This window comes from Clupea harengus, unplaced genomic scaffold, assembly GCF_900700415.2.
Source record: "Clupea harengus unplaced genomic scaffold, Ch_v2.0.2, whole genome shotgun sequence".
In the NCBI taxonomy this organism is placed as follows: domain Eukaryota; kingdom Metazoa; phylum Chordata; class Actinopteri; order Clupeiformes; family Clupeidae; genus Clupea; species Clupea harengus.
This window is the reverse complement of record NW_024879774.1, coordinates 28,281-52,170: the sequence shown is the minus strand read 5'-3', so window position 1 is coordinate 52,170 and position 23,890 is coordinate 28,281. Positions and strand designations below refer to the sequence as shown.

The following is a 23,890-nucleotide window of genomic DNA, read 5'->3' as shown; positions in this document are numbered from 1 at the left end:
GCTAAGTCTATACCATCAGAGTAACAGTTACTTCACAGCTGCTTTGTGAACTGCATCACCAACATAAAGTGTCAGGCAAGCTTGCCCGTCATCTGCAATAAAAGAAATTAAAGAGACACAAAGGATAACAGACATTCAAATAAATGTTGGAATCTAATTTGTAGTTCTGAAAGCTGTGCCCCAGATATCATGAAACTTCAGATCATTATTAGCTATGCATTCACCATGGTGATGCCACACTGAAGTGGCACAAATTCTTCACTGTGCCACTTCAGAGATTAGGAACTTTCATTAAGTTAATGTGTTAAGATAAGTTATGAGTTAAATATTTGAAAAAGAAAATATTTACGCTTTTGCAGCCAAAAACACGAATAAAACTCACATTTGAATAAAAGTCTGTTTTAAGTTTAACTTGGGGCAAGAACTTTCACAACTATCATGTCGGATACCCAGTGATACAGCACTGTCCAATATATAGATCACTTTCAAACTGATTAATAATAAGAACACTATACATTGGCATTTGAATGGCAAAAAAAATATGTTTAGCCTCGGTTGTCTTTTTGAGGCAATTTGTCTTGCTCAGTATGTTTTGCAAACACCATTGTTGATTAAAGATAAAAAGGACTGGATTGGATGGTTTAGTAGTTACTATTTTTTTATTTACATTTGTAAGCTATTGTTACCTCATATCTATTTTATGCGGTGAGGAATGTTTGTCATCTTGCCAAAATGTAAACATATATGTGCCAATGTGATCTGACACTACTACAAACTAGGATACAGTTCATTTTAAACAAAAAGCCAAATGGACAGCTTTGCATTGCAAAGTTGCATGGCGTACTTGTGAGACATTTGTGTTTAAAGAAACATGTGGTTCAAAAGAGTTCAAACTAAAAGAAGGATTGGCTAAAGTTCAGACAGCTTTGCAGTTGGTAATGTTCTGTGACTAAATTAACCGCTGTTATACATTTGTAAGTTAAATAATTTTTTAGGCTTTCAATGTCCGAATATCTCATCAGTAAACACCGGTTTCTGTTTTTTGTTAATTAGGCTGTTAATGTTAATTATCACTGGAAATCACACGTAGCACATGCACAAGGTTACAGGCACTCATGGCCTTCAATGCGACATCAAAATATTGGCAATACAGATTTTCCCTTTGGCATTAGTGAGCAGTGCCACAGATTGGTGCGAGACAAATCAGACTGTACACTTAAACCATGTTTCCCATTCAGTCTGGAAACAATGCCTTGCTGTCAGCTCATGCAGTCTCATGGTCTCCAGAGACACAATCCAGCCAAAAGTGACCCACTTCATTAATGAGTAAAGCCTTATAAACTTGTGTGAATGTGTTTAGGCATGATTCTCCATAAACGTTTCATTTTTATTGTGGGAGCAAAATGACAATGACTCGCTGTACTAGTTCTGTCATTAAAACCAACCAGAACCTCTTAATAATGTGTTCAGCTCCTACAGTTGTCATCTTCTAATTTACCTTGACCTGAATTAGTATTTCATATTTATGCAGGACTTAAGGTCAAAGTAAAGACTTGGTTGCTGGGCTAGACCAAACAAACACATAAAAAGACTGCACACGTAGAGTATAACTTTCAGTATCACTTCTAAGCTTATCTGTATTTTATATTACCATTCTGTCCCACATGCAGAACCAAAGCATGAATCTACATTTGTTTAATGGTAGCCCTTAGAAACCATCAGACATTCGCCTCCTTAGAACGAAGGTACATTTTTAATGAAACGGCTTTGTAAAATCATCCACACAGGGAGGTGCATGACTGACATTGTATTTGCATTTATAAAGCATTTGTACAAAAAACAAGTTGCAAAATCTAACATTTCAGAGTTGGTTGACAGTGCACATAAATTAATATTTGTAGTATTCCTAAAAAATTTAACAATGATAAATCCTTTATTAAAAACAAACAAAAATTGTAATTGAAGAAAAGTGCAAAAAGCATGCAGAACCACCAAGATGCAATTACACTAGAAATACATTTTCACGCACCCCACTACAAAAGACAAGTCACAGCAGTGGTGAGCCTCTGCGGGCATGGAATGCCTGCAAAACAATCACCATTCACTAAATTTGATATGTTTTTTCGTTATTCTTTTTCAAATTTACCGTATGTGCAGAATTATTATGAAAGATGACTTTCAAGTCACAGCAAAAGCTTTTAGTGCATTCTAGTCCAGATCTTTGGTACAACCTGCTCCTTGGTTATACATCAAAGGAAAAAAAAACCTTGCTCTGGATGTGCCAAAGTTTGGAAAACTGTAACAAAAAACTAACAAAACAAAAAAAGTTGATGAACTCTTGACCGTAGTATCAGGACTATGATGATGACTAGCCCATCCTAAGTGGGCGTGATGAACATGGACTCATTTGGAGACCTAACATTTTTACTCAACTAACTCAAGTACTGCAATATGTACAGCTCTGGGTATCCGACGCGGGGGGCATGAATAGAGGGGGAGGGGAACCATAACAACAGCAGACGTGTTACAAAGCCAACCAACCTCTCCACAAAAACAAAAGAAACAAAATTACTTCTTAAAAATTTGCAACTGCATTGGGTTCTGCATTCATCTGTAAATTTCTTTGCTTATATTTTAATGGTGCTCTTAGACTTTGGCACCTGATTATAGTTCATCTAAGCTCGCCCGGAAGGTACAGTATTCCACCATGATTTCTCTCTGTAAACAAATTAAGTTCTCTTAATTAAACTAATTTTGAGGTCATGGTTCTCATGCTTTCTACTTTTGATTAGATAATATCGTTACCATCTCTTACTTCATAACCCAAATCCTCATCAATGGTAGAAAGATGTTGTGCTTACCAAATAAATACAACATCAGTCAGAAAGAAAAAATATTTTAGGTCTGCTAGTGCTGTGGCCGAATGAGAGCACCTTAAGAGAGGAAGACATTCTGCTAGACTATTTCATTTAACAAAAGTAAACAAAGAAATTGATACCTGGTGTCCATGGTAAACAAAAAAGGCCTTAAAATACCAGTAAAGAGTTATCACCTGTAAATCTAAAGCATTGCACAATGGTTTTACAATGGAGGATATACAGACAATGGAGTATATGAGTCTATATGTGTAAAAGTAAATATTAATATGACAACATAATGTGACAACATTACCAAAGGCAAAGGGTATAATCCTACTCCCACCAACGGGTGCATTAGCTCTTGGCCAGTCGAGTTACTAACCAGCTTCATGCTCTGTCTATTAACCTTAATAGCCAGGATATGGCCAGCCTATCAGTAGTCTGAGCTATTTGTGCTCTAGATCTGCAGTGGAGTACTGTACCTTGACTAAGGGCTCTAAAATATTACATTCCGTTAGGTGATATCAGTATTGTGGCATGGCCAAGCAGCCCCGAAGGAAGCAAAGAAGAAAAATATAGGGGGAGAGAGAGTGGGTAAGGAGAGAAGACAAGGAGGAAAAAGGGGGGAGAGAGAGTGAGACCCAAAGAGAGAAGGGGGCTTTAGGGTGACAGAGAGGTACAAGCCTGGGGTAATGCCCGCTGTTACCAGATGGTGTAGCCACCACTGGAGCCACCCATGAAGAAGTTGTTCTTGCGCTGTGTCATTACCACATTGGCGCCCTGCATGGCAGCAAGCTGGGCAGCATTAGGTGGGCATCCAGGAGGAGGTGGCTATTTGCGGGTGGGGGAGAAAAATGAAATAAACAAATGAGTCCAAAGAAAATAATGCCTATAAAGCCTTTACAATCATCAAGTGGTTTACACTTAAATGCTTCAAACCACCACACTCGTAAATTGCAATAACAGTGTTGTACTCATCCGCTAATGGTGCCCACAACAGCTTCAACAGTGAGTACCCTCATGGCTAAACAAAATTATCATTATGTCAGAAGGCAAGCATATTTCAATTGCTAATATACAGAAAAAGTATAATGTGCGGTCCTACATTCTGTAGTAGGTAAAGATTAAAAGTCAGTGGCCATACCGGTTTGGACACTAAGCATCTATCGGACCTCATTACATTTCCCTGTTTCCCCATCTCATTGCCTGACATGCACATATAATGTCATAGCTAAATATATATATAATTTACATTCACATTAAGATTCTATATTCTATTCCACCTATGCCATTGTCAATCATATCCTTCATGGTGGCACACCTAGTACATGGACATTAGATGATGTAATAGGTGTTAGCATGTCTTGCTAACATTCAACAGTCCCTCCCTTTGATGTGTGGAGCATACTCAGCTCTTTCAATGTTTTCAGATTACGGTTCAGTATGTAGGATTTAGTGGCATCTAGCAGTGAGGCCGCAGATTGCAGTCTACTAAATATTTTTCCCTTTCCCAGTGTGTAGGAGAAGCTACAGTGGCCGCCAGGTGCCATAAAAACGTGAAAGGCCCTCTCTAGTGCCCATGTTATGGTTTGTCCATTCTGGGCTACTGTAGAACCATGGTGGCCCAACATGGTGCACTCTGTGGACGAGGACCCGCTCCCTATGTAGATACGAAGGGCTCATTCTAAGCTAATGAAAACACAGCAATTCGTAGTTACAGGTGATTATTCACCAATAAAAATATAATTATGAATACTACATTTAATTTCTGCTAATAGATCACCCTAAATTCTACATACTGCACCTTTAATACCGCTGGACTGGATTCAAATTACAGTTGCTAACAGAGCCAACAGTCAGCTGAAATAACAATGCAATGTGATAGAATTATTCATCTTCATATAAATGCTGTTAACCACATTGCTGGAGGTAACATCTGACTGTGAACATCTGCAGCAAGAACTTGCACTGTAATAAATCTGTGAAACAAAGTAGCCTACTGGCTTATTTAACTGTGGGTACACAGTTATATTTACCACATAGGACACCACTTCCACCCATGCAAAACCTAAACTGAAGATCTGTGATTTGCTACCCAGATATCACAGTTAGTCATTGCTAAAGATCAATCTGTATCAGTCTCTGGGGGAACCCTGTTTATGGCTCGGTCTGAACTACTCTGATTATTTCCCATTTACAGAGCCAGGACTGTGTACGAAAGACTGAACAGACCGCTAGCGGAGGGTGAGGAGAAATTAGCTGAAAAAGTCAGAGTTGAAATTGCGGATCACACCTTTAACTTCCCAGAATGACATTAATATGAATGTAAGATGTTCAAGAAAATAAAATCAGTTTCACTAGAGCTAAATATTTGTGTCTACTTACAGGAAGGGCAGGATTGGCGGCATTTCCAAATCTAGCTCCTGCATCAAAGCCCCCGTCCACCAGGACAGTAGAGCCTGGGGGATACACCGCACCCATGGGATAGTAGGCAATGGGCACATTAGGGCCCATGGTCCCCACAGGCATCGTCTGTGGCAGTTGCATGAACATCTGGGTCCCAGGGTAGGCAGAAGACATCTGCTGCATTTGACCGGGATTAGGGGCTGGATGCATGTACCTGGGCTGGTAGATCTATCGGTGGCAAGAGAGTGCATAAGTGCGAGTACACATGGGAAAGCAAACAGTATGGTCAAATGTGTGCAATTGGCTCATGGAAAACAAAAGTTAGTGTGTTACCTCAGAGTATGCAGGAGGGGCATCAGAGTAAGGGGGTGCCTGGGCAGGGACCTGCATAGTTTGGGGGTACATGGGTGCAGTGCCCTGTTGAGAGTACACTCCTTGCTGAGGATATGAGCCTGTATAGACATAAATATATAAAGATCCCAGTTAGCTCATGATAAAGTGATTCAATTTGCTGGGAACAATTCATTCTCTAAAGCTGTCCAATTTGTAGTGATCGAAAAACCTGGCCCATCTGCAAATTTGCCCAGACTGTACGATAGTAGGTTTATTCAGAAAATAAATGTAATATGAAGCTTGAGAAGTACCAGTGTGCCATAGATACAAACTGGTTAAAAGATACCTAGCAGGCTGAATGAAGACAAAAATGTAGGAAGTTTCACGAAAAATATATCAAGTACTTTCACATCAAATGTACATCATGGCTTCAAAATGTGTTTGATATTTACATTGAATTGACATTTCATTTTGTATTATTATTAGTATACAGCTGACACTGCAAGTTATATTTTCAACAAAATGTAGAATGGGGGGAGGGGGTCCATTAAGGTTTAGGATTAATAGTGTATGAAGGGGTGGTTACTCCAGAGGGGTATTCCAAGTGCCTGGTTTGGTGACAAACCTGGGTAAATTAACTCAGAGTGGTAAACCTTCTAATAGAAGAGCCCCATGGCTTTGTTTTGCCTGGAGAATGAAGCCATCGGTCTCTTCTATTAGGCGTTTTACCACTTACTCTGAGTCAATGACTGTATATAGAGAATATACGGTATATATGGTCTTTACTATGTGTTGACTTACCAATGTTTATCACTAACCACGTAAGATACCTGGGATACCCCCCAGGTAAAATCACAAAGGATTACAACATATCAAAAGGTGAATGAGGCTAAATATGACCAAGAATAAAAAATAAAAATAAAAAAAAAGACCGCTAGCATGAGCATCAAACAAAAGCTAAACACGGGATATTAGTATAATCGGTGATCTTTTCACGACCGTATTTGCAGAGAAGGCCCAAATCCCGTCTATTCTGTTAGCATCGCACAATAGAGTCGGATCGACTCGTTATCAGACACACTTGCCTTACATCACTACTGACTACTGACCGTGTAAGATTAGACAAAGAAATGCATAGTAAACAACACACAGGAATACATGCTGCAAGGGGAGCAATGTTTTGGGGTCACCTTATATATCACGTCATCGAGTGAGCTTGCCAGGCTCAGCAGCTAGCTAGTTAGCCGACTCATTGTTAGCTAACATTAGCTTGATGACAGTAAAACGTTATCTTAGGGAACCACAATTCGAATTGACGGAGCTAATTTATCACATGGCGAACACTATGCTTCAACAAATTATGTCCTTCGAACGCCCAGAGATTAATAGCAGGATGTGACAGTGTACATTAGGTTATCATTATATGAAAGCTTGCGTTATTTATTTGACTGACTAGTTAGCTGGCTAATTGTAGCTGCTAGCGAGAAAACGTTTGTTATATAACTGACTAGCGAGCTAACTGTCGAGCTAGCGGGGTTAAATATCCTGTTATGAAAGATCGAAAATCATTAATCAGAGAAGGCTGACAAACAGTTGTAATACCTTTGTTGTTCATTTTCCGTGAATTGGTTTATATCGACAAGGAATTTGAGACACAAATGCAGTCTTGATTGCTGAAGTAAAATCGGGGCCTTCTTGACAACAAAAACACAGCAGCCTAGGCACAGTTCCCTGTCTTCACTTCCTTGTTTTCATGGTCGTCGTGCTGTCCTTTGAGTGCAGTTGTGATGGTTGATACTACGTCATTCTGGTTCGGCAACTCCTTGTTAAAGTGACATGACTTATTATCAAGAAAGACCCCGTCCATGATGGGCAATAAATCTCTCATGGCCCTCAAGCTCCTCAACTTGTGTGTGTATGCATACCTGGGAATTAAATAAAATGGAGTAATGTAGGCCTAATAGTTGAGCACTGAAATAATAACATTGTTGGTACAGCTTGGTCTTTTGACTGCGGTTGCAGTTTAGAGGAGTGTGGTCCTCACCTGCACAGGCATTGTTGATATGTTGATCGCTGCTAAAGGTTTTTTTAAATTCCACATATATTTTTGAAGGTGCCATGGTGGCTGATGTGAAGTAACTATGTATGTGGATTCTCTCTGGGAACAATTTGAGTGGTCAGTTGTATTGTTTTGTAATGTTTCCTTCATGACCCATGTCTTTAATGGTAGGCTTCCGTTTCATGAAATCTGAAAACAGTGCATCTCAACATATTAAATGACAAAACCATGTGTCTTCAAATACAGTAGAGGCACAAATACAGGAGACATGTCGGCTTAAGATTTCACTATAATTCTCTTTTTTTACAATAACATGACATGTCCTGTTTACTTGGTACTTTTGATTAAATGGCTATTAGAGTTGCTGCAGTTACATAAAACTCCTGTGTTAAGAACGGCATTATTGCATTTAATTACCATGATACAATGGAAGCATTGTATTTTTTAATGAACAAATACAGATTTGCTAAACAGACATTTGATTTTTGCTTTACTGCAGTAAACCATGGAACAACCAAAAGAGGTACTTTGGGATATAATGCAGTAATTACGGATGATACTCTGTGAAACACCCAGGTCTTCTCTTTTGAGCGGTAACTAGGGCTGGATGGCGATAATTAAAGATTCAGCTATTCAGCAATACTAGCTCTCCCTTTGAGCTCCATGGCAATATGTTGCTAATGCATGCAAATGTCAATGTTTGCCAGCTGGCAACAAAACAGAGGAGAACACATAGAAAACAAAGCAGAGTATGCATAAAAGGGCATTATGTTTTCATATGCACTGTGGCGAGTGGACTTTTAGAAACCCAAATTGTTTAAATCCAAATAGTAACATTTTTAAGTCCAATCGCACAGCCAAAGAGGTTATCTATTACCAATCGTTACTGTTTTTTGCAAAAACAATAAATGATCAATAAAAAGCCACATTTGGATCCATTTTATCAGAAGTTTTGTGGATAAAGTCATGAGACGAAAGTTGAATTGCCTTTGTTGGGATAGAGATGTTATGTCTCTTTTCCCTATGGTTTTAGATCTACTCTCTCTATTTATCTTTGTTACATGAGCTTTTAGCAGCAGACCCAATAACTTTCCTCATTAGGCCTATTTGAATTAGTGGCCATGTCATTTTAAGGCAATAGTGCACAATAAACTGGATTTGGCAGTGCAGAAATTTGCTCTCTATTTTTTTTTATCTTGTATTTTATTAGCCAGTGTCAATGTGTTAGTATCTTCATAGTTATAATGGACATTCACTTAATAATAATGCAAGTTTGACAGAAAAAATAATGAAATTGATATATGAAGTTTATGAAAAGAACAATCTTCTGCTCGTTTTTCAGACTTTTTTTCATTAGTGTCAATGTTTTATTTAGACTATATTAGAGAAAGAGATGAACTCCACACACCACTCAGATTGTAGTACACAATATAAGCAATAGACATTGCATATACTCAGTCTGAAACAACACACACCGCAGTTGTGAGGTCTTTGCACTGCGCATGTTTTGAGAAATTCCCACTGTCACTTTAAGGCCGCCATGTTTTCCCGTTAAGTCGAGCCAGTGACATTTTTTCTATGTAAGCCTTGGCCTGCATAAATTATGTTCATGACGTAGTGCAAAATGCCAAAATTGTATTAATTTTGCGGGACTTTTTTGCTGATATCGACTCAGTGCTTTGTCCTCAGGTGTTTAGACTTCACCTGAGCAATAGTTGACGAAGATCGTGATTAAATATTTAGGAAAGGAGGTTCTTCGCGCTGCGACCCTCCTTATCAATGCAAATACCTCTTTTGTGTGCAGCCATAGCGCCTGTCTGGAAGCTGTGAGGTGAATTTTTAATTATGTGTGTCTACATGAAACTGTGCCAAAGCTGTCCGAAAGAGGAGAATCTACGATATTAACCGACATTCTGAAGGTAAGTTTCAAAGGAAATGCATTTACAGCTGATGATGTTTTTTATCGCATTGTGAGACGAACTGGTAAGAGGAAATGAGTTTTTGGTTAATATGCAATGTTCGTAATTAGCATAATTTATATATTTATGATAAAGAGAAAGGAAATACACAAAATGCTGTCCCCAGGCATATCACTGAACTACATGGTGTTGAAGACGTGTGAGGGTAACAGGGTGTCCCGAAAGCTGTTCGCGGGGAGATTTTTATTGGATCAAAAATCGGGGTGGGGTGGGCTGTAACACCTGCTGAAGTTTTGACAGATGTAATATTTTCATGGTGGGTTGGGTCACAGCCCCAGATTAATCAGTTATTTCGGCGTTGGGAAGGAAGAAACCAGGACGTGACATTGAATCCTTGCTCAGCATCCACCATTTACACTGTGCTAAGAATATCATAGAAATGCTGTTGAGGCTACGTAGGCCGCTTTACAACGAGGAGGAAAACAATGTTTCCTTGATGCGCAGTGCTAGCATAATGCCTTATTGTTTTCAAATAGACAGCTACTGAAAAGTCAAGTTAGCCAAGCCGCTTCGTCGTTCCCATATTAGTGAAATGTTGCACGCCTGGTTTACTGTAGCAGTCTGAGAAGACGCCACTCTACCCCGCACAGTGGGCTAAATCAGTAAAGGACAAGCTCCCGTCATAATGAGTACAAATTAAACAGATAACTTAGAGCACACTTGCACACTCTTCGACTTAGTTTTCCTTCTAGTTCCTTGTGAATGCTACTAGGACATTAGATGATAATTTGAGCGTAAGAGGGCTTGAGTTTACCCGCTAGAAATGTTGCTGCTGTTGTCACCTACAGTGCATGCACTCCTGCAATTTGGGGAGGAGGTAGTGTTCCTAGTGTCCTGGAACCTTGAGATAGGCGGTTTTGCCTTAGGCCCTTGGACCTCAGATCCATACCTACTTAATCTAGCAATTCTCTAAAACACATCAAAAGTGTATAATTTTAAAGGGGACTGTTGAAGCGAAAGCTGGCACTCATAGAAAGAACACTTTTGCAAAGTTGATCCACACACAAAAAAGCCCTTTATAACCTATAGTTCCATAGGCTCGATCATGAAATACAGGTAGTGCTCACATATCTATGCATTTGCACATCCCAGCATACTTGGTGCTACAGCCTAAAAAAGCCCTGACTTGTGTTCATATTTAATTGAGTCTTGTAAGTGTCCAACAACTTGCATCTGTCATCAGTCTGCCTCCTCCAATCAAACCTGCTAGACACTAGACTGATGCAAATGTGCTTGTGAAATCATATGTACTGGCACATTCTCCTTTCCCTTAACATTCGCTTGATAGATAGCATTGTCATGGAAGGGAGCCAGCAGCAAAGTTGAGACAAGGAAGTTTTTACCCTCTTGGTTTGCTTGGTTTTTGATTAAAGTGGATTCATGGGTAATTAGTTGTTGAAAATTAGGATATTGGATTATGACAACAACTTTGATTAGATTATGACAACAAAACATTTTTCACAATACAGGGGCTCGTTGCCAGTGGTAAATAGAACATTTGTCTGCCGTGTATATCTTGACAGTTATTTAAGGCTTTACTCTCTGAAGCATAGGGAGGATGTTTTTGTCATTGATCAATTACTAGACTTATAGAAGAGTTTTCTTTTCTATGATCACCAACCAGTCACACTACATTCTGTGCAAAAAATATGTGACAAAATATGACAACAAGAACCTGATGTTCTTGTGTGTTTGTAAACAAACAAGGTTTTGAAGTTGTGAGGATCAGTTATTATTATGCAAAATTGTGCCTATTTTGAGTTCACACTATGGTCCACATTAAGACCTCTTTTTCATGGGAATAATCTGTGGGTTTGAAAAAGAGCATTGCAGAGGTGAACCATATGTCTCTTTCAAAGATCCTCACAGGTGCTGAGGGCTTGGTCCTCACTCAAAATGCTGAGCCAGTGAGATTCAACGGGGTGACCCAGTTCTGAAGCATGGACTCCGAGGAGCTCTCGGCTAATAAACCACCCCTCACCGTTAACGAACAGGTAGCCCACAAATCCAGGGTATTGTCTGTTCAGTGTGATGTTCGATGTGAGCCCTCCTCACTGCAAGTGCCGTCATCATACCATGTTCATTTGTTGGGAATGAGTGAACTAAACCCTCTGTTACACATAACACCCTATGATTTATTTTCCCATTAAAAATAACACAGCTGCAGTTGCACCCTTAAGATAATGTGTCACACTTCTTCATGCAATGTCTTGTATGCTCGTTGTCAGTCTACTCAAGCTGTGTCGTTTGAGGCTGGCACATTAAAACATTGCTTATACTATTCGTGGGCTTGTGCTGCTGCTGTAGTGTGCTCTACTCATGTCACGTGTGTGTGTGTGTGTCTTTTCTTTTGTGTTTCCGTTTTTAGTTTACTTTGATTCATTGTGTGTCCTAATGTGTGCTTGGCCTCTCTGTTCTCCTTAGCCATTCACTGTCTGACTGCAGAAGTGTTTTTTGCAGCCATTAGGTTCCTGCACTGTGCAATTCTCTGCTCATGACGACCAGGTATGCAAACTGTCTCTCCTCCTTTGTTTCATTGAATGCTCCATGTCTTGCTCAGGTGCACTTCACTCCACCCTCTCCTCTTCATTTCCTCTGTCGCCCTCCCGCCTTGTCTGGGTTTTTTGGCGGCTAGGACTGACCAAAAATCGTTTTCTTTTTTTTTCACTTGGTGAATTAGCTAGGGTGAGTTGCAGACCAGGAGTGTAGTTCTAGATTCACTTGTGAAACTGAACAGTTCCTTACCTCTGCAAGTTCAGTTGGTATTTCTGCAACTATACAGAATTCCTGGGGTTCCTCTTATTTAGAAATTACCAACAGTGAAATACTCACTCTGATAGAGCAGCTTCACTAAACAGCAGTGCCCAGGTGGTATTTCTGTAATTTGCTCCTCAGTCTACCACAGAGTAGCTATATTACCGATAATACAGTATCATTAGTAATTTTTTTTTTGTGAAGCAAGCCTTGGAAATGGTAGTGGGTTTCCCATAGTTGGATAGATTAGCCTATTCTCTCGGCCACTGACGATGATATTGGAGTTATCTGTTCACCTGACGTCCCTGAGCATCGCCTTTCACTCGTGCAGGTCATTGTGATGTCTGGCCATGAGACGATCCGTGTCCTCGAGGTGGAGGTTGACAGTTCCCTAACGTCCTCGGATAGGAAGGCATTGGCGGAGGTCGAGGAGGGGGGTAAGCTGACCTCAGAGGGAAGGGCTCAGAGCAGTCCCACTGAAGCCAATAAGACAAAGACTGGAGGTGAGGTGCTGACAGTCAAAGCATTTAAGTGTCTTAAGTCATATTCTCTCCAAAGCATTTGGAGCACAGTTCTAAGCTCTTGATTGGCTACTCTTACAATGCGTTCACGCAGCAGTAGACCCAGTGCCATTTTGTGAGACATATACTGTATGTGTCACTAGCACTTAAGAGAAACTGACATTCTAGATATTTGTAAACTGTAGCATTTTATTTGAGGTGTTTCTCGTGTGTGTGTGTGTGTGTGTGTGTGTGTGTGTGTGTGTGTGTGTGTGTGTGTGTGTGTGTGTGTGTGTGTGTGTGTGTGTGTGTGTGTGTGTGTGTGTGTGTGTGTGTGTGTGTGTGGTGTGTACGGACAGCATTGGGAGAGGCGGTGGTGTCTGCAGAGGTTTCAACGCCTGCTGCTCAGATTCTGTCTGGCCATGAAGCAGTCAGTGTGTCTGTCCATCAGCCACAGACCACTCTACCCATCACTGTCCAGGCCTGTCCCCAGGTAAGCCTCCCGCAGCCTTTATACTCCATCACTGTCTCTCACATATCAACATAGAAGGTGCCTGTGGATGATTTCGAGTTTGGTTTTACACTGCAGGAAGTCAGGTTCATCTCAATTTCATCCACAGAAATACACCTTTCTTCTTCATTTATTTATCTGACATGAACAATTACTATTAATGAATTTAACTGTTTTCACTAGATACATGCCAAGTCAATATACATGCCAAGTCCAATCAGGTCTTGGTATATTCCATGTCTGAGCTGAAGTGGCTGGTATTCTTAGCTGTTGTGTGCCCTCTGACCTCTGGAATGCTCTTCCAGGTGCTGACACAGGAAGGCTTGGCCACCCTAATGACAAGCATGATGGCCCCACATGGCTCCCTGGGGCAGCCTCTGCTCATCCCCTTCAGCATGGGCAACTCTGTGACGGGGCAGGGAGGCATGGCACTGCTCACCTTTCCCACAGCCACCGTGGCCACCCTGCCCGGCCTTGCTGCAGCCAGCTCAGCCGGGGGCCTCCTGAAGCTGCCATTCGCTGGCCTGCAGGGTAAGACCTGATCCCTGTATAAGTGTGGGGTTCTAAACAACAGTACATTGCTGGTATAATCTGGGGAAATTTGTAATAGCACTGATGTTTTAGGCTTCTTGGAGTAGGCCACTGTAAATGTATTCACATGAATGTATTCATTTATGACCTTGAATTTGGAAATATGTCATGTCAACAAGTCATCACCTTTGTGTATAACAGTTTAGTATTTCACCTTAATTCACACAAATACTAACACCAAACAATTACCCTGGCAGCTTAGACAACAGTCATCTATGTCTAGATTAGAGAGCCCTGCTGTGGCCACCTCATCAAGGAAGCTGGACCTTTGCTGGGCTTGCGTACAGTTGTAGCAGGGCTTGGCTGGTGCTGAATGAGTTTTCTTTATCGCCGCGGCACATCAGAAGTCCCCTTTGGTTGTTTGACTGTCCTTTGAGATGACCGTGGGCCTGCTGGTTTGTGGGGCTTCATCTGTTTCCTTTGTTTCTCTCTCCTCCCAGCTGCCACCATGCTAAATTCAGTCCAGCCGCAGCTGCAGATGCCTGCACAGACGCTCTTCGCCCCCCAGACCTTGCAGTCGATGCAGGCCGCAGTTCAGACATGCACACAGAGCACGCCGACCACCGCAGCGCAGATTGCTACAGCAACGACGGCCGCCACTCCCAAGGTCTCTGAGCCGAGCGCATGTGTGGCGACGCTGCAGACGGCCGGGCTCTCATTAAACCCCGCCATAGTACGGATCCTTTTTGTTCTTGTTAAAACTCTTCCATGGGGAATCCTGTTAAAGCGCTGCTGGAGTCAGTGTGCTCAGTGATGTGCAGGCAGGGACATGTGGGTCTGCGTCCAGGGAGTTTCTGCTGTGGTTAAATTATGAACCCCATAATTTGTGCTGTCAAGCTCAGTTTGGAACAAGAAAGGAAGCAGAACAATCCCCTGGAAAAACCTCAGCGCTGCTGAACTTATTACATTTTGCATTTTAAGGCTTTCCTTTATATTTAGCTCACTGAGCCACAGTGCAGCTTTTGTACCACAGTAATCTACATTGTGAAGTATAAATCAATTCTACTACTTGTCTATAATTAGTTAATACGGTGGATACCTGATTTTATTATTCATATAATTGTCTTTTCACAGTTCAGTGCAGCCTCTCTGGGTGCCCAGCCACAATTTATCAGCTCCCTGACTACAACTCCCATCTTCACCAGTGCCATGCCCAATATGGCTGGACTCACCAGTCACCAGATCATCACCAATGCCCAAGGACAGGTGAATCACAACGGACCAGACAATTGCAGTCATATTATGGCCACTACAATATATTTTTTAATTGTTCTCATGGAGTATAGAATTAATGCTATAACCCCAATAATGTATGTGAATTAAAATGCATCTGGTTTCTCCTCTTGGCTCTACATTATTCTTATTCCTGTTTCAAATTAAAGGATTATCACAAATGACTGCCTAGGCACCCCATGTGGTTGTTATAGGGGCCTAACTACACAGTCACATTTGCGCGCTACTCGAGCTGGATATACTCGTTGAGTTGTATTTATTTTGGAGAACCTGGAAGAGATGTTTCTTTTCTCAGAAATTCATGCAAGGGAATGGTTGTGCAGTAACGGAGCGGAAAAGGAGGGCAAATTGTGACTAGTGTTTTGGCTGGTGGCAACCCAGATTTAGCCCTCAAAATGTGGCTCTAGACCTTTTCATCCACAGTGACCTCCAGTGATGTGTGTGAATGCACAGATGTTTAATTCTCTTTAGTTCAGTTTAATTCTCTAAGCAGAAATGTAATCCCTGTTTCTGCACCATGCCTTGGTGCCCTGGTACCTGCTAGGGTATGTACCTATGCAGTTTGCAGAGTATTGGTTATTATAAACTTTTGTCACTCCCTTTTTCAGGTGATTGGCACCTTACCCCTGATGTTGAATCCTGCCTCCCTGGCCGGTGGTGCCACCACACAAGCTTTGTCCACGCAGGGCCTCCAGCTGCAGACGATGGCCCCTCAGCTGCTGCTCAACGCACAGGGCCAGATCATCGCCACCATCGGCAATGGCCCTGCCCAGGTGCCCACCTCCTCCGCTGTCCTACCTAAGGCCGCGACAGCTCTGACTCTCACCAAGCCAGCCTCCCAGGTACAGCCAAAGCTGGATGTGGGTAGAGTTATCTATTTGCACAAAAATGGTGTGATTCAGTAGTTCACACTCCATGTTGAACGCTTTGTATGTGAATATCTTGTAGCAGCAGGCACTGTATTCATGTTCACTACACACAGCAGTAATAAATAATTCAACTCTATGCCACCTCCAAAAAAACAGAGTGTTTGATGCCATTTGTTTACTCTTTCAGGGTCCTGTGGTGACAGTGGCCCAGTCCCCTGTCGTCATCGCTCCACAGCCCTCTGTGGTGAAACCAGCACCCCCTTCACTGGCGTCCGCAGTACCCTTGGCCTGCGGAGAGGCACCCACCGTCGGGCAGCTTGTCAGCAGTGCGTAGCCTCTGTTTTGCTGTTGCTAATTATCCTCCATGTTGGGCACAATGTCCAAATTAGCCCAAAGTTAAATTACGCCTGGCAACCTTGGCAGGACGCCTGAGAACATTGCGTTCTTTATTTATTTATTACTCATAATCACAACATCCCATTTAGAATTGGATACCGGCAGGGGATGTGAGCTCTGTGATATAAATGGCTTTGGACGATAAGTGCTTTGGTGCCTGCCTGGTGATATAAACACAAGCTCCCTGTACTCTTTTAGTAAGGATGACATATGCCATATACTTCAAAGTTCAATTCATTTGTTCTTGAGAACGTTAATCTCATATGGACTGTCCTTGCCATGCTTCTGTTTCACTACACTGTACACTGTGTCAGGATTTGAGGGCACTCCCCCATAATTAGTGTGCTTTTATATTGCTCTTTTCTTTGGTTTGTATTTGTATTATCTGGATATTTTCCCAGTGTTTAGAAGAGTTATATATCAATGTCATTGATCATCAATGTGTGTTAACACATCAACAAATCATTCATGTGTGTTAACATTTAACTATGTATAGCTGATCTATCTTTAAAATGTCAACCTATAAGGGTACAATCATGGGTACAATTCATGTGGACTTCTGCCCCTTGTACCAGGTAAAGGGGATTGGGAGAAAGTGTCCTCTGGATTTTGGTTCATGTTGCCCTTGAATGAAGTCTATCTGGTTTTGATTTAAAGCAGCTCAGTGTAAACCTGGCCTGTGTTCTGTACATGTCTGTCTTCAGAGCCTCAGCAGGGTGGTACGGATGAAGAGTGCATAAACCTTGAGGAGATCCGTGAATTTGCGAAGACTTTCAAGATCCGCCGGCTCTCGCTGGGCCTCACACAGACGCAGGTGGGCCAGGCACTCACGGCCACAGAGGGTCCCGCCTACAGCCAGTCTGCCATCTGCAGGTAAGTTCACACACACAGAACGAGAGAAAGGACCGCAGACGTGATGATGTTAGTCCTGCATCAGAGGTGGCCACGCTAGAGCCTCTTTCACACATAGTTCCTGGTAAATTACTGGGAAAACTTTTCAGGCACCCCTGGTGATTTTTTTTTTTTTTTTTTTTTTTTTTTTTAGTATTCATGCATGCAATAACATTCAGAAACATTTTCCTCTGGCGCCTTTTCACACATGCTATGGCGGAATAAATGGGGCAAGGGACAGTCCAGCTGATGGCGGCAGATGGATTTACGAGCTACGCCTTGCTATGTTAATGCTTTCATTCATAACACAGCCATATATTTCTTTTCTCCAGAAATGTTACTAGGTCTTGAAGTGGGAAATTGAGGGTACAGATTTCCCTGAATATCGATCCCTGCTCCCATTCACACGTGAACTCATGAATGAAATGTCCCGGAACACTTCAGGGATAGACTGTGGGTGTGAAACAACACTTGCTTTGCCAGCGGTTATACCACTCTAATTGACAATGGGGAGGGCAGATCACTAGTCATGTTGCATTGAAGTTTATAAGTGTGGCTAAATAGAAAGTATAGGCTACAATACACTATGACATTTTGAAATATGTCATTTGTAGGCATAGGTATCTGAAGAAAAAAACATCAAACACATGTGATCTCAATTCAGTCATTTCGTCTGTCAGGTTTGAGAAGCTGGACATCACCCCCAAGAGTGCCCAGAAGTTGAAGCCAGTCCTGGAGCGCTGGCTGGCCGAGGCCGAGCTCTGGAACCAGAAGGGCCAGCAGAACCTGATGGAGTTTGTGGGTGGAGAACCGTCCAAGAAGCGCAAGCGGCGCACCAGCTTCACGCCGCAGGCCATCGAGGTGCTCAACTCCTACTTCGAGAAGAACGCGCTGCCCACGGGCCAGGAGATCACGCAGATCGCCAAGGAGCTCAACTATGACCGCGAGGTGGTGCGCGTCTGGTTCTGCAACCGCCGGCAGACGCTCAAGAACACCAGCAAAATTAATGTCTTTCAGGTGCAGCAGCAGCAGCAGCAGTTACAACAGCAGCAACAGCAAAAGCATTGAGAGGAGCTGCTCGCGATTGGCTGTTCAGCAGTGCAATAGTGGGACAGACAGAGGGGAGGAGGGTGTAGTGGGGTTGGGGTTTGGGCCGCAGGGAGAGTTACAGGAGATGGGACAAGAGAACAGCATGAAGGAATAAGGAAATATTTTTAATACTGCAAAGTGAAAGGCACTTTTTGGGGGAAAGATGAAGGCAGTCTAATAAACGCACAGAGAAAATGAACGCAGTTGAAACACAAGGATGAAGCCTGTGAGACACGATGCTAGATGTTGGCAACTCGACGCTCACCTGTCTCTTCACCTTTTTTATACTAAAGAATAGTCGGAACTCTCTATACCCACCACATTCTTTTTGTGGTTTTTTCGAAATATACTGAAACAAACCCTCATGTGTCATTGGAGGAAGTACAGTTGATTTCATATTGGAAGCTCAGTATCACAAACAGTACATTATGAGTAAGCCTTTATGTGGCCTCAGCTAGAGGTCCTTCATCAGCCACTGAGGATATGTTCTTGGCGTTCTTTCCCCGCCATCTTGTTGTTGCAATTTGCCCCAGAAAGATGGTGGGTGTCCTATGTAAGCTACACTCCCAAAAGACTCCAGGTCTGTGCACAGCCACAGAGTCTCTGGCCTCGTCCATTTTTCTTTTCAGTCAACCCCTTAGAGGTACGTATCATCTGTTCTCTCTTCAACTTTATATGTGTTTTGTATGAGGTGTTGGGTTTGTGGGTGTGTGTGTGTGTGTGTGTGTTTGTTTTGTCACATTTGACAATCACACTGTTTTCAAGTCAGAGAAATGCATGCCCGTTGTTTCCAGTTGTGAAATTTTCTGTTTGCCAAGAATTTCTGAATGTGTTTTTAACCACAAAACCAGTGGTACATGCCTATTGTTCTAAATAGAGAGCCAGAGTCATACACATACAATTATTGTAAACAGTTTCTGTTAGTGGATATGTTTAGTGTGGTTTTCATTCTGCCTAGGTTAGGCAGGGATAAGAGATTCTGCTGGAATACATAAACATAATGACAACCTGTCAAGGCCATTTTGGGAATTAATTTCAGTAACTCCTTATCAGAAACCAATGTTCTCCAATGCAACATTGAATTCTAAAATATTATATTGTGAATAGAGCGACTGATATAAATTCTGTATGTTTACATTAATATTTTGCTTTCATTAATAATAACATTTCAATATAATTGAAAACATTTCTATTGTTATTATCATTAAATAATAACTTTTAATTGTCCTTGTAAAGTTTTTATTTTGAGTGATGGATGGGTTCTAAGAACATGTATTCATAACACAGTTCCTGACCAGTTTGGAGCAGGGTAATGTATGTTCTGAAGATACTTTACTTTTATACTGATAGTGAAGTGGCTGCAAAAAGATTTGCAGAATAATACGAGACAAATTTCCCAAATTAGCTCTGCTCTCAGATGATTTTCTGTAAACTGAATGGGTTTTTGGGCAAGTGTGTTAAGGAAACAGAAGAACTGAAGTTTGCTATGTAAATATTCAGACTCAACATGCTAATACTACACCTCCCCTTACAGGTTGACATCATTACTATATAGAGTTGAGAGGTCTCTGTTACACTATGGGGTTTGAACAATTATTGTTGTTGCTACCAGAGTTTATAACCTCGGTAAGATTATATCCAGTCAGGCCATTTATATAACACAGTAGCAGTATTTTGGATTTATACAGTTTTTTTTATTAAATGCTTTACAGATTAACACAAACATTGAGACAAAGGAAAAAATTAACTTTGAGAGAAGGGAAGAAATTTTGACACAGAAATTGTAATCGCCTTGCCAAAGAACATTAACATTTCACAAACAGAGGAGCCAACTTCAATACAATCATATCAATGGAAACCGACCCTAATTAAAAGCAACAGTACATAATAAATGGTGTCGCGTGTCCATTGTGAGTGATGGAGAATTTACAGCAGACAACACAGAGGCATATGGCACAAATGTGGCTCTTAAAAAGCTAAGCTGCTGTCAAAACTGATTCTTACATTGCTGATATGGGCTTGGCCATGATGAATGAAAAATTTAGGTAAACCAGCACTGTCTGTATGTTTTTATTTTGAATGACAGGAACCAGTTTACTTAAAGATTTCCCATAGACATCAAGTGCTAAGGATGTAGGCATGCTGATGGAGGTAAATGTTATTTTTACACAATATCCTGGCTAGTGAAGGCTTGCTGTGAGCACAGAATGACGAAATGTTCAGGGCTTAAACACAAATGAACCCAGCATTACAAAAAAACCTTTTTTGGTTTTGGTAAGGTTTTTACTCCTTACAACGCAATACAATATTGCTACGTTGGAAGTACAGCTTTTGCCATTAGACATGCCAACAGCCATTTGATGAGATATGCATTGGTATCTTTATTGAAATGAATTGTAAATTGAACCTCCCATTCACTCTAGAAAAACAACACTGATTAAGTACGGTTTAATAATTACTCTCAAGTGACTTTCAAGTAATGGGAAGTTTGATATATGATTTTAATTAGCTGCCCATTTATTAAAAACTGGATATTCACAATAGCACTATAACACGGTTCAAAATGGTTACTCAGTATTGTTTTCCCCCCATTAATACATTCACCATGTTCAAACTAATGGAATGCTTATGAATTTCTCAACTAAGCTTTGTTCTTTTTACAAGAGTGTGACACATTCCATGCAACTTAAATTTCTTGTACAAAGTTATATTTAGTCTTAAAATTTTAAGATGCTTTTTGAAACTATAGGATATGTGCTAAATGTACCAAAATGGAAAGGCCCTCCTTTTATCCATCACAGCCATTTGACATTGGGGACTGCAAATAAATCTGATGTCAGCTTTACAATTCCTTGACATTTTGTAGGAAATTAAGCACAATGTTTGTAGATCTTACAGGTCAATCAAACTCATCTTTTTATTGTCCACAAGTATAGTGCATAAAGCTCTGGCAGTCATGTAAAATGTTTAGCCATGTCACATGTCCTTTTCAGGTTTTGTTTTCCTACATTTTATATTGTGCTTCTCAAAACTTTTGATGGAAAAAAATAAATACATAAAATAAATTGGTCATAGGCATAGGGAAAAAATCCGCTGGTAGGACCTGTGCTGTAAAAATGCCCTTTGCTAGCTTCAAAATAAGATCAAGCAGGTAGAAAGCCATGGGCATGTTACTGCTCTCTATTCGTCATCTACTGTTACTGCTCTCTATTAATCATCTACTGTTTCTGCTTCTGTTCCAGTTCTTCTGTTCTAATTTAACAAGATTTAATAACTTCTCATTTATCTGCCTTTAAAAGGAATGGTAGCCTATGTGGTAAATTACATTTCTCAGGCTGTTTCCTTTTTTTTTAAATGCCTTTACTCTGTAAAACCTAATTCTGTGATCAAACTATTTGGTTTAATATAAACCCCCCAGATTATTGGATTTAAGACCCTTAATCTTACATGCACAACAATCTGGTCTCTCTCTCTCTCTCTGTCTTTCTCCAAACCATCTCCACCATTTCAAAGCTCCACAGGCTTTAATGACATTCTGTATGCTTGTTCTTAAACAGATACCATGGCAAGTTAACTGCATTCTCATGTTATTGATAAATAGCCTACATATTTTCTATTCATACAGTATTTTAAATGGATACATCATCCCTTATCGTGAGTAATGTCTGTGTCACACATGGATGCCAGGGTTGCATCCATGGGAGGGCCTGCACCGTAACATCTTGAAGAACAGGGTCAATGCTATATGTCAGACATATGGACCCTAACTCAAGCACACGTGGATTCTTGAGTTTCAATACAGTCCATATAGGCATTATGCAACAGAAATACTATTACACCCAAAAGAATGGGCGTATCTTTTCATATTCACATTTGTGCAGTGCATCCCACAACATTTTCCTGATGGGCTGTACAATCGGCTGTACAACAGTATAAAGATCCCAATACATAATCAATGTGTGAAATGCCTAGAATCGTCACATCGTCACGTCACATCCGATAATTTGAGGGGTGCACTTAAAGCAAGGGAGTTTCTGGTCAAGGTTTTTTTTTCATTCAATTTGTGCAGGTTTTCAGATACTCTGTATTCATTTGCTTTGCTGCTGTCTTAAACAATGTGCTAAAGAGAAGGTGGTGCTACAACTTTAAGGCAGTGCAGACACTGCATTTATCTTAAAAGCTCTATAAAATGACAAATTTCTACTAGATTACTTACAATGCGTGCCATCATGAAATCAAGAGTGTGATAATTGAGATATGAAGATAACTTTATAAATGTAAAATAAAACTTACATTTTTCATTCATAAATGTCAATGTTGGGGTTTAACAACAAAAATGCCATTCTATAAGCTTTTATGTAGCGATTTTGAGTATGAGCCTCACTGCTGTGTGTGCCAGGTCTTAACAGTCTTTCGTGTATGAAATTGAATGATACGTATTGTTTGAATTATGTCTATGCCAATAAATTGACATTTTACTTACTAGTCCACTCTCCTTTGTTGATTTTATTATAACAGGAGTAATAATCAGTGTAGTATAAAAAACAGTCCTTGACAAGTGGCCCTTTGGCCGTCCAGGTTTACTGTTAGCATCCACATTCATTTTTCACTGTTTAGAGAAAGATATAGAATTAGTTGAAGTGTCAGTGAGTAGGCCTACTATTATAGCCACCAAGTAGCCTAACCTACAAGAACAGAGAACTCATGCATTCTCAGCTCTACAATCAAACCAACTTGTAGAGACAACATTTCAGTTCTGTGGTTTCATTATAATTCAGCCACTTCTTTTATGTGGGCACAGTAAAAGTTATTTCTGATTGTATCTGTATCCAATGCTAACTTATATCATCATCCACCTCAGTTACAATGCAGGCTAATCACGTTCCCAAATCCGGATGAATGTTGATGCCATTTATTCTCAGGTATCATCTACTTTCAGTTAATGTATTTGTGGATCATGTCTGACAATAAAGGGTCAAAATGGAAAAAAGGCTAAGGATGACGGTGCTGTTTGCTTCCAATGGGTGCACAAGTATCTTCTCAGTCCTGAACCTTTTAATATCTACACACACTCAGTAGATAATCTACAATTAACCAATACAATATCAGCATAACAAATTCAGCTTAATTCCACAATTTTCAATATTAGATCTGATATCTAATTTAATATACATGAGGCAACATAGAAAGAATGGCATTATTCAAATGCAGAAATACAATCAAAAAAAATATTTTACAGAATTTAGCTCTTACACATCTGATAACACAGATGATCCAAATGAACCAAGTCAGTTCTTGGCCACATAATGACAAGCTCATAACCTATGACAATATCAACGACATACACTTGAGCCATTTAACCCTCGGGAGTCAGGATTGTGTCGGCGCATTCAAATTCCATCTTTCTAAACTGCTTGAATA

The 23,890-nt window shown here is 40.7% G+C and overlaps 2 protein-coding genes across 6 annotated transcripts; one reads left to right on the top strand and one right to left on the bottom strand.

The window, feature by feature from the left end:
* Nucleotides 1-2,551: 2,551 nt before the first annotated feature.
* Nucleotides 2,552-7,384, bottom strand: dazap2 (DAZ associated protein 2). The gene is made up of 4 exons (XM_042705073.1): nt 7,200-7,384; nt 5,598-5,716; nt 5,244-5,492; nt 2,552-3,689 (listed from the first exon to the last, which is right to left on the bottom strand). The coding sequence occupies exons 1-4, from the start codon at nt 7,210-7,212 to the stop codon at nt 3,561-3,563; spliced, it is 510 nt and encodes a 169-aa protein (XP_042561007.1). The 5' UTR covers nt 7,213-7,384; the 3' UTR covers nt 2,552-3,560.
* A 1,801-nt stretch (nt 7,385-9,185) lies between these two features.
* Nucleotides 9,186-22,954, top strand: pou6f1 (POU class 6 homeobox 1). 5 transcript variants are annotated; one of them, XM_042705069.1, is made up of 12 exons: nt 9,186-9,575; nt 11,495-11,629; nt 12,096-12,140; nt 12,721-12,892; nt 13,249-13,382; nt 13,706-13,931; nt 14,432-14,598; nt 15,066-15,197; nt 15,833-16,066; nt 16,281-16,419; nt 17,194-17,362; nt 18,061-22,954. In XM_042705069.1, the coding sequence occupies exons 2-12, from the start codon at nt 11,576-11,578 to the stop codon at nt 18,446-18,448; spliced, it is 1,860 nt and encodes a 619-aa protein (XP_042561003.1). In that variant the 5' UTR covers nt 9,186-9,575; nt 11,495-11,575; the 3' UTR covers nt 18,449-22,954. The 5 variants fall into 5 exon arrangements, with proteins under 5 accessions (XP_042561003.1, XP_042561000.1, XP_042561002.1 ...); XM_042705066.1 differs by having other exon boundaries at nt 14,432-14,664; XM_042705067.1 differs by lacking the exon at nt 9,186-9,575 and adding an exon at nt 9,599-9,891 and having other exon boundaries at nt 14,432-14,664.
* The last annotated feature ends 936 nt before the right edge of the window (nt 22,955-23,890 follow it).

What these genes read in the sequence shown, in the direction of transcription:
- dazap2 (XM_042705073.1), bottom strand. An exon ending in CCCCTCCTGCATACTCTGAG is followed by an intron (nt 5,493 to 5,597) that starts GTAACACACTAA and finishes TGCCACCGATAG; the next exon opens with ATCTACCAGCCCAGGTACAT. An exon ending in CCGCCAATCCTGCCCTTCCT is followed by an intron (nt 3,690 to 5,243) that starts GTAAGTAGACAC and finishes ACCCGCAAATAG; the next exon opens with CCACCTCCTCCTGGATGCCC.
- pou6f1 (XM_042705066.1), top strand. Translation starts at nt 11,576, where the DNA reads ATGGACTCCGAGGAGCTCTCGGCTAATAAACCACCCCTCACCGTTAAC. An exon ending in CCCTCACCGTTAACGAACAG is followed by an intron (nt 11,630 to 12,095) that starts GTAGCCCACAAA and finishes TGTTTTTTGCAG; the next exon opens with CCATTAGGTTCCTGCACTGT. An exon ending in TCACCAATGCCCAAGGACAG is followed by an intron (nt 15,198 to 15,832) that starts GTGAATCACAAC and finishes TCCCTTTTTCAG; the next exon opens with GTGATTGGCACCTTACCCCT.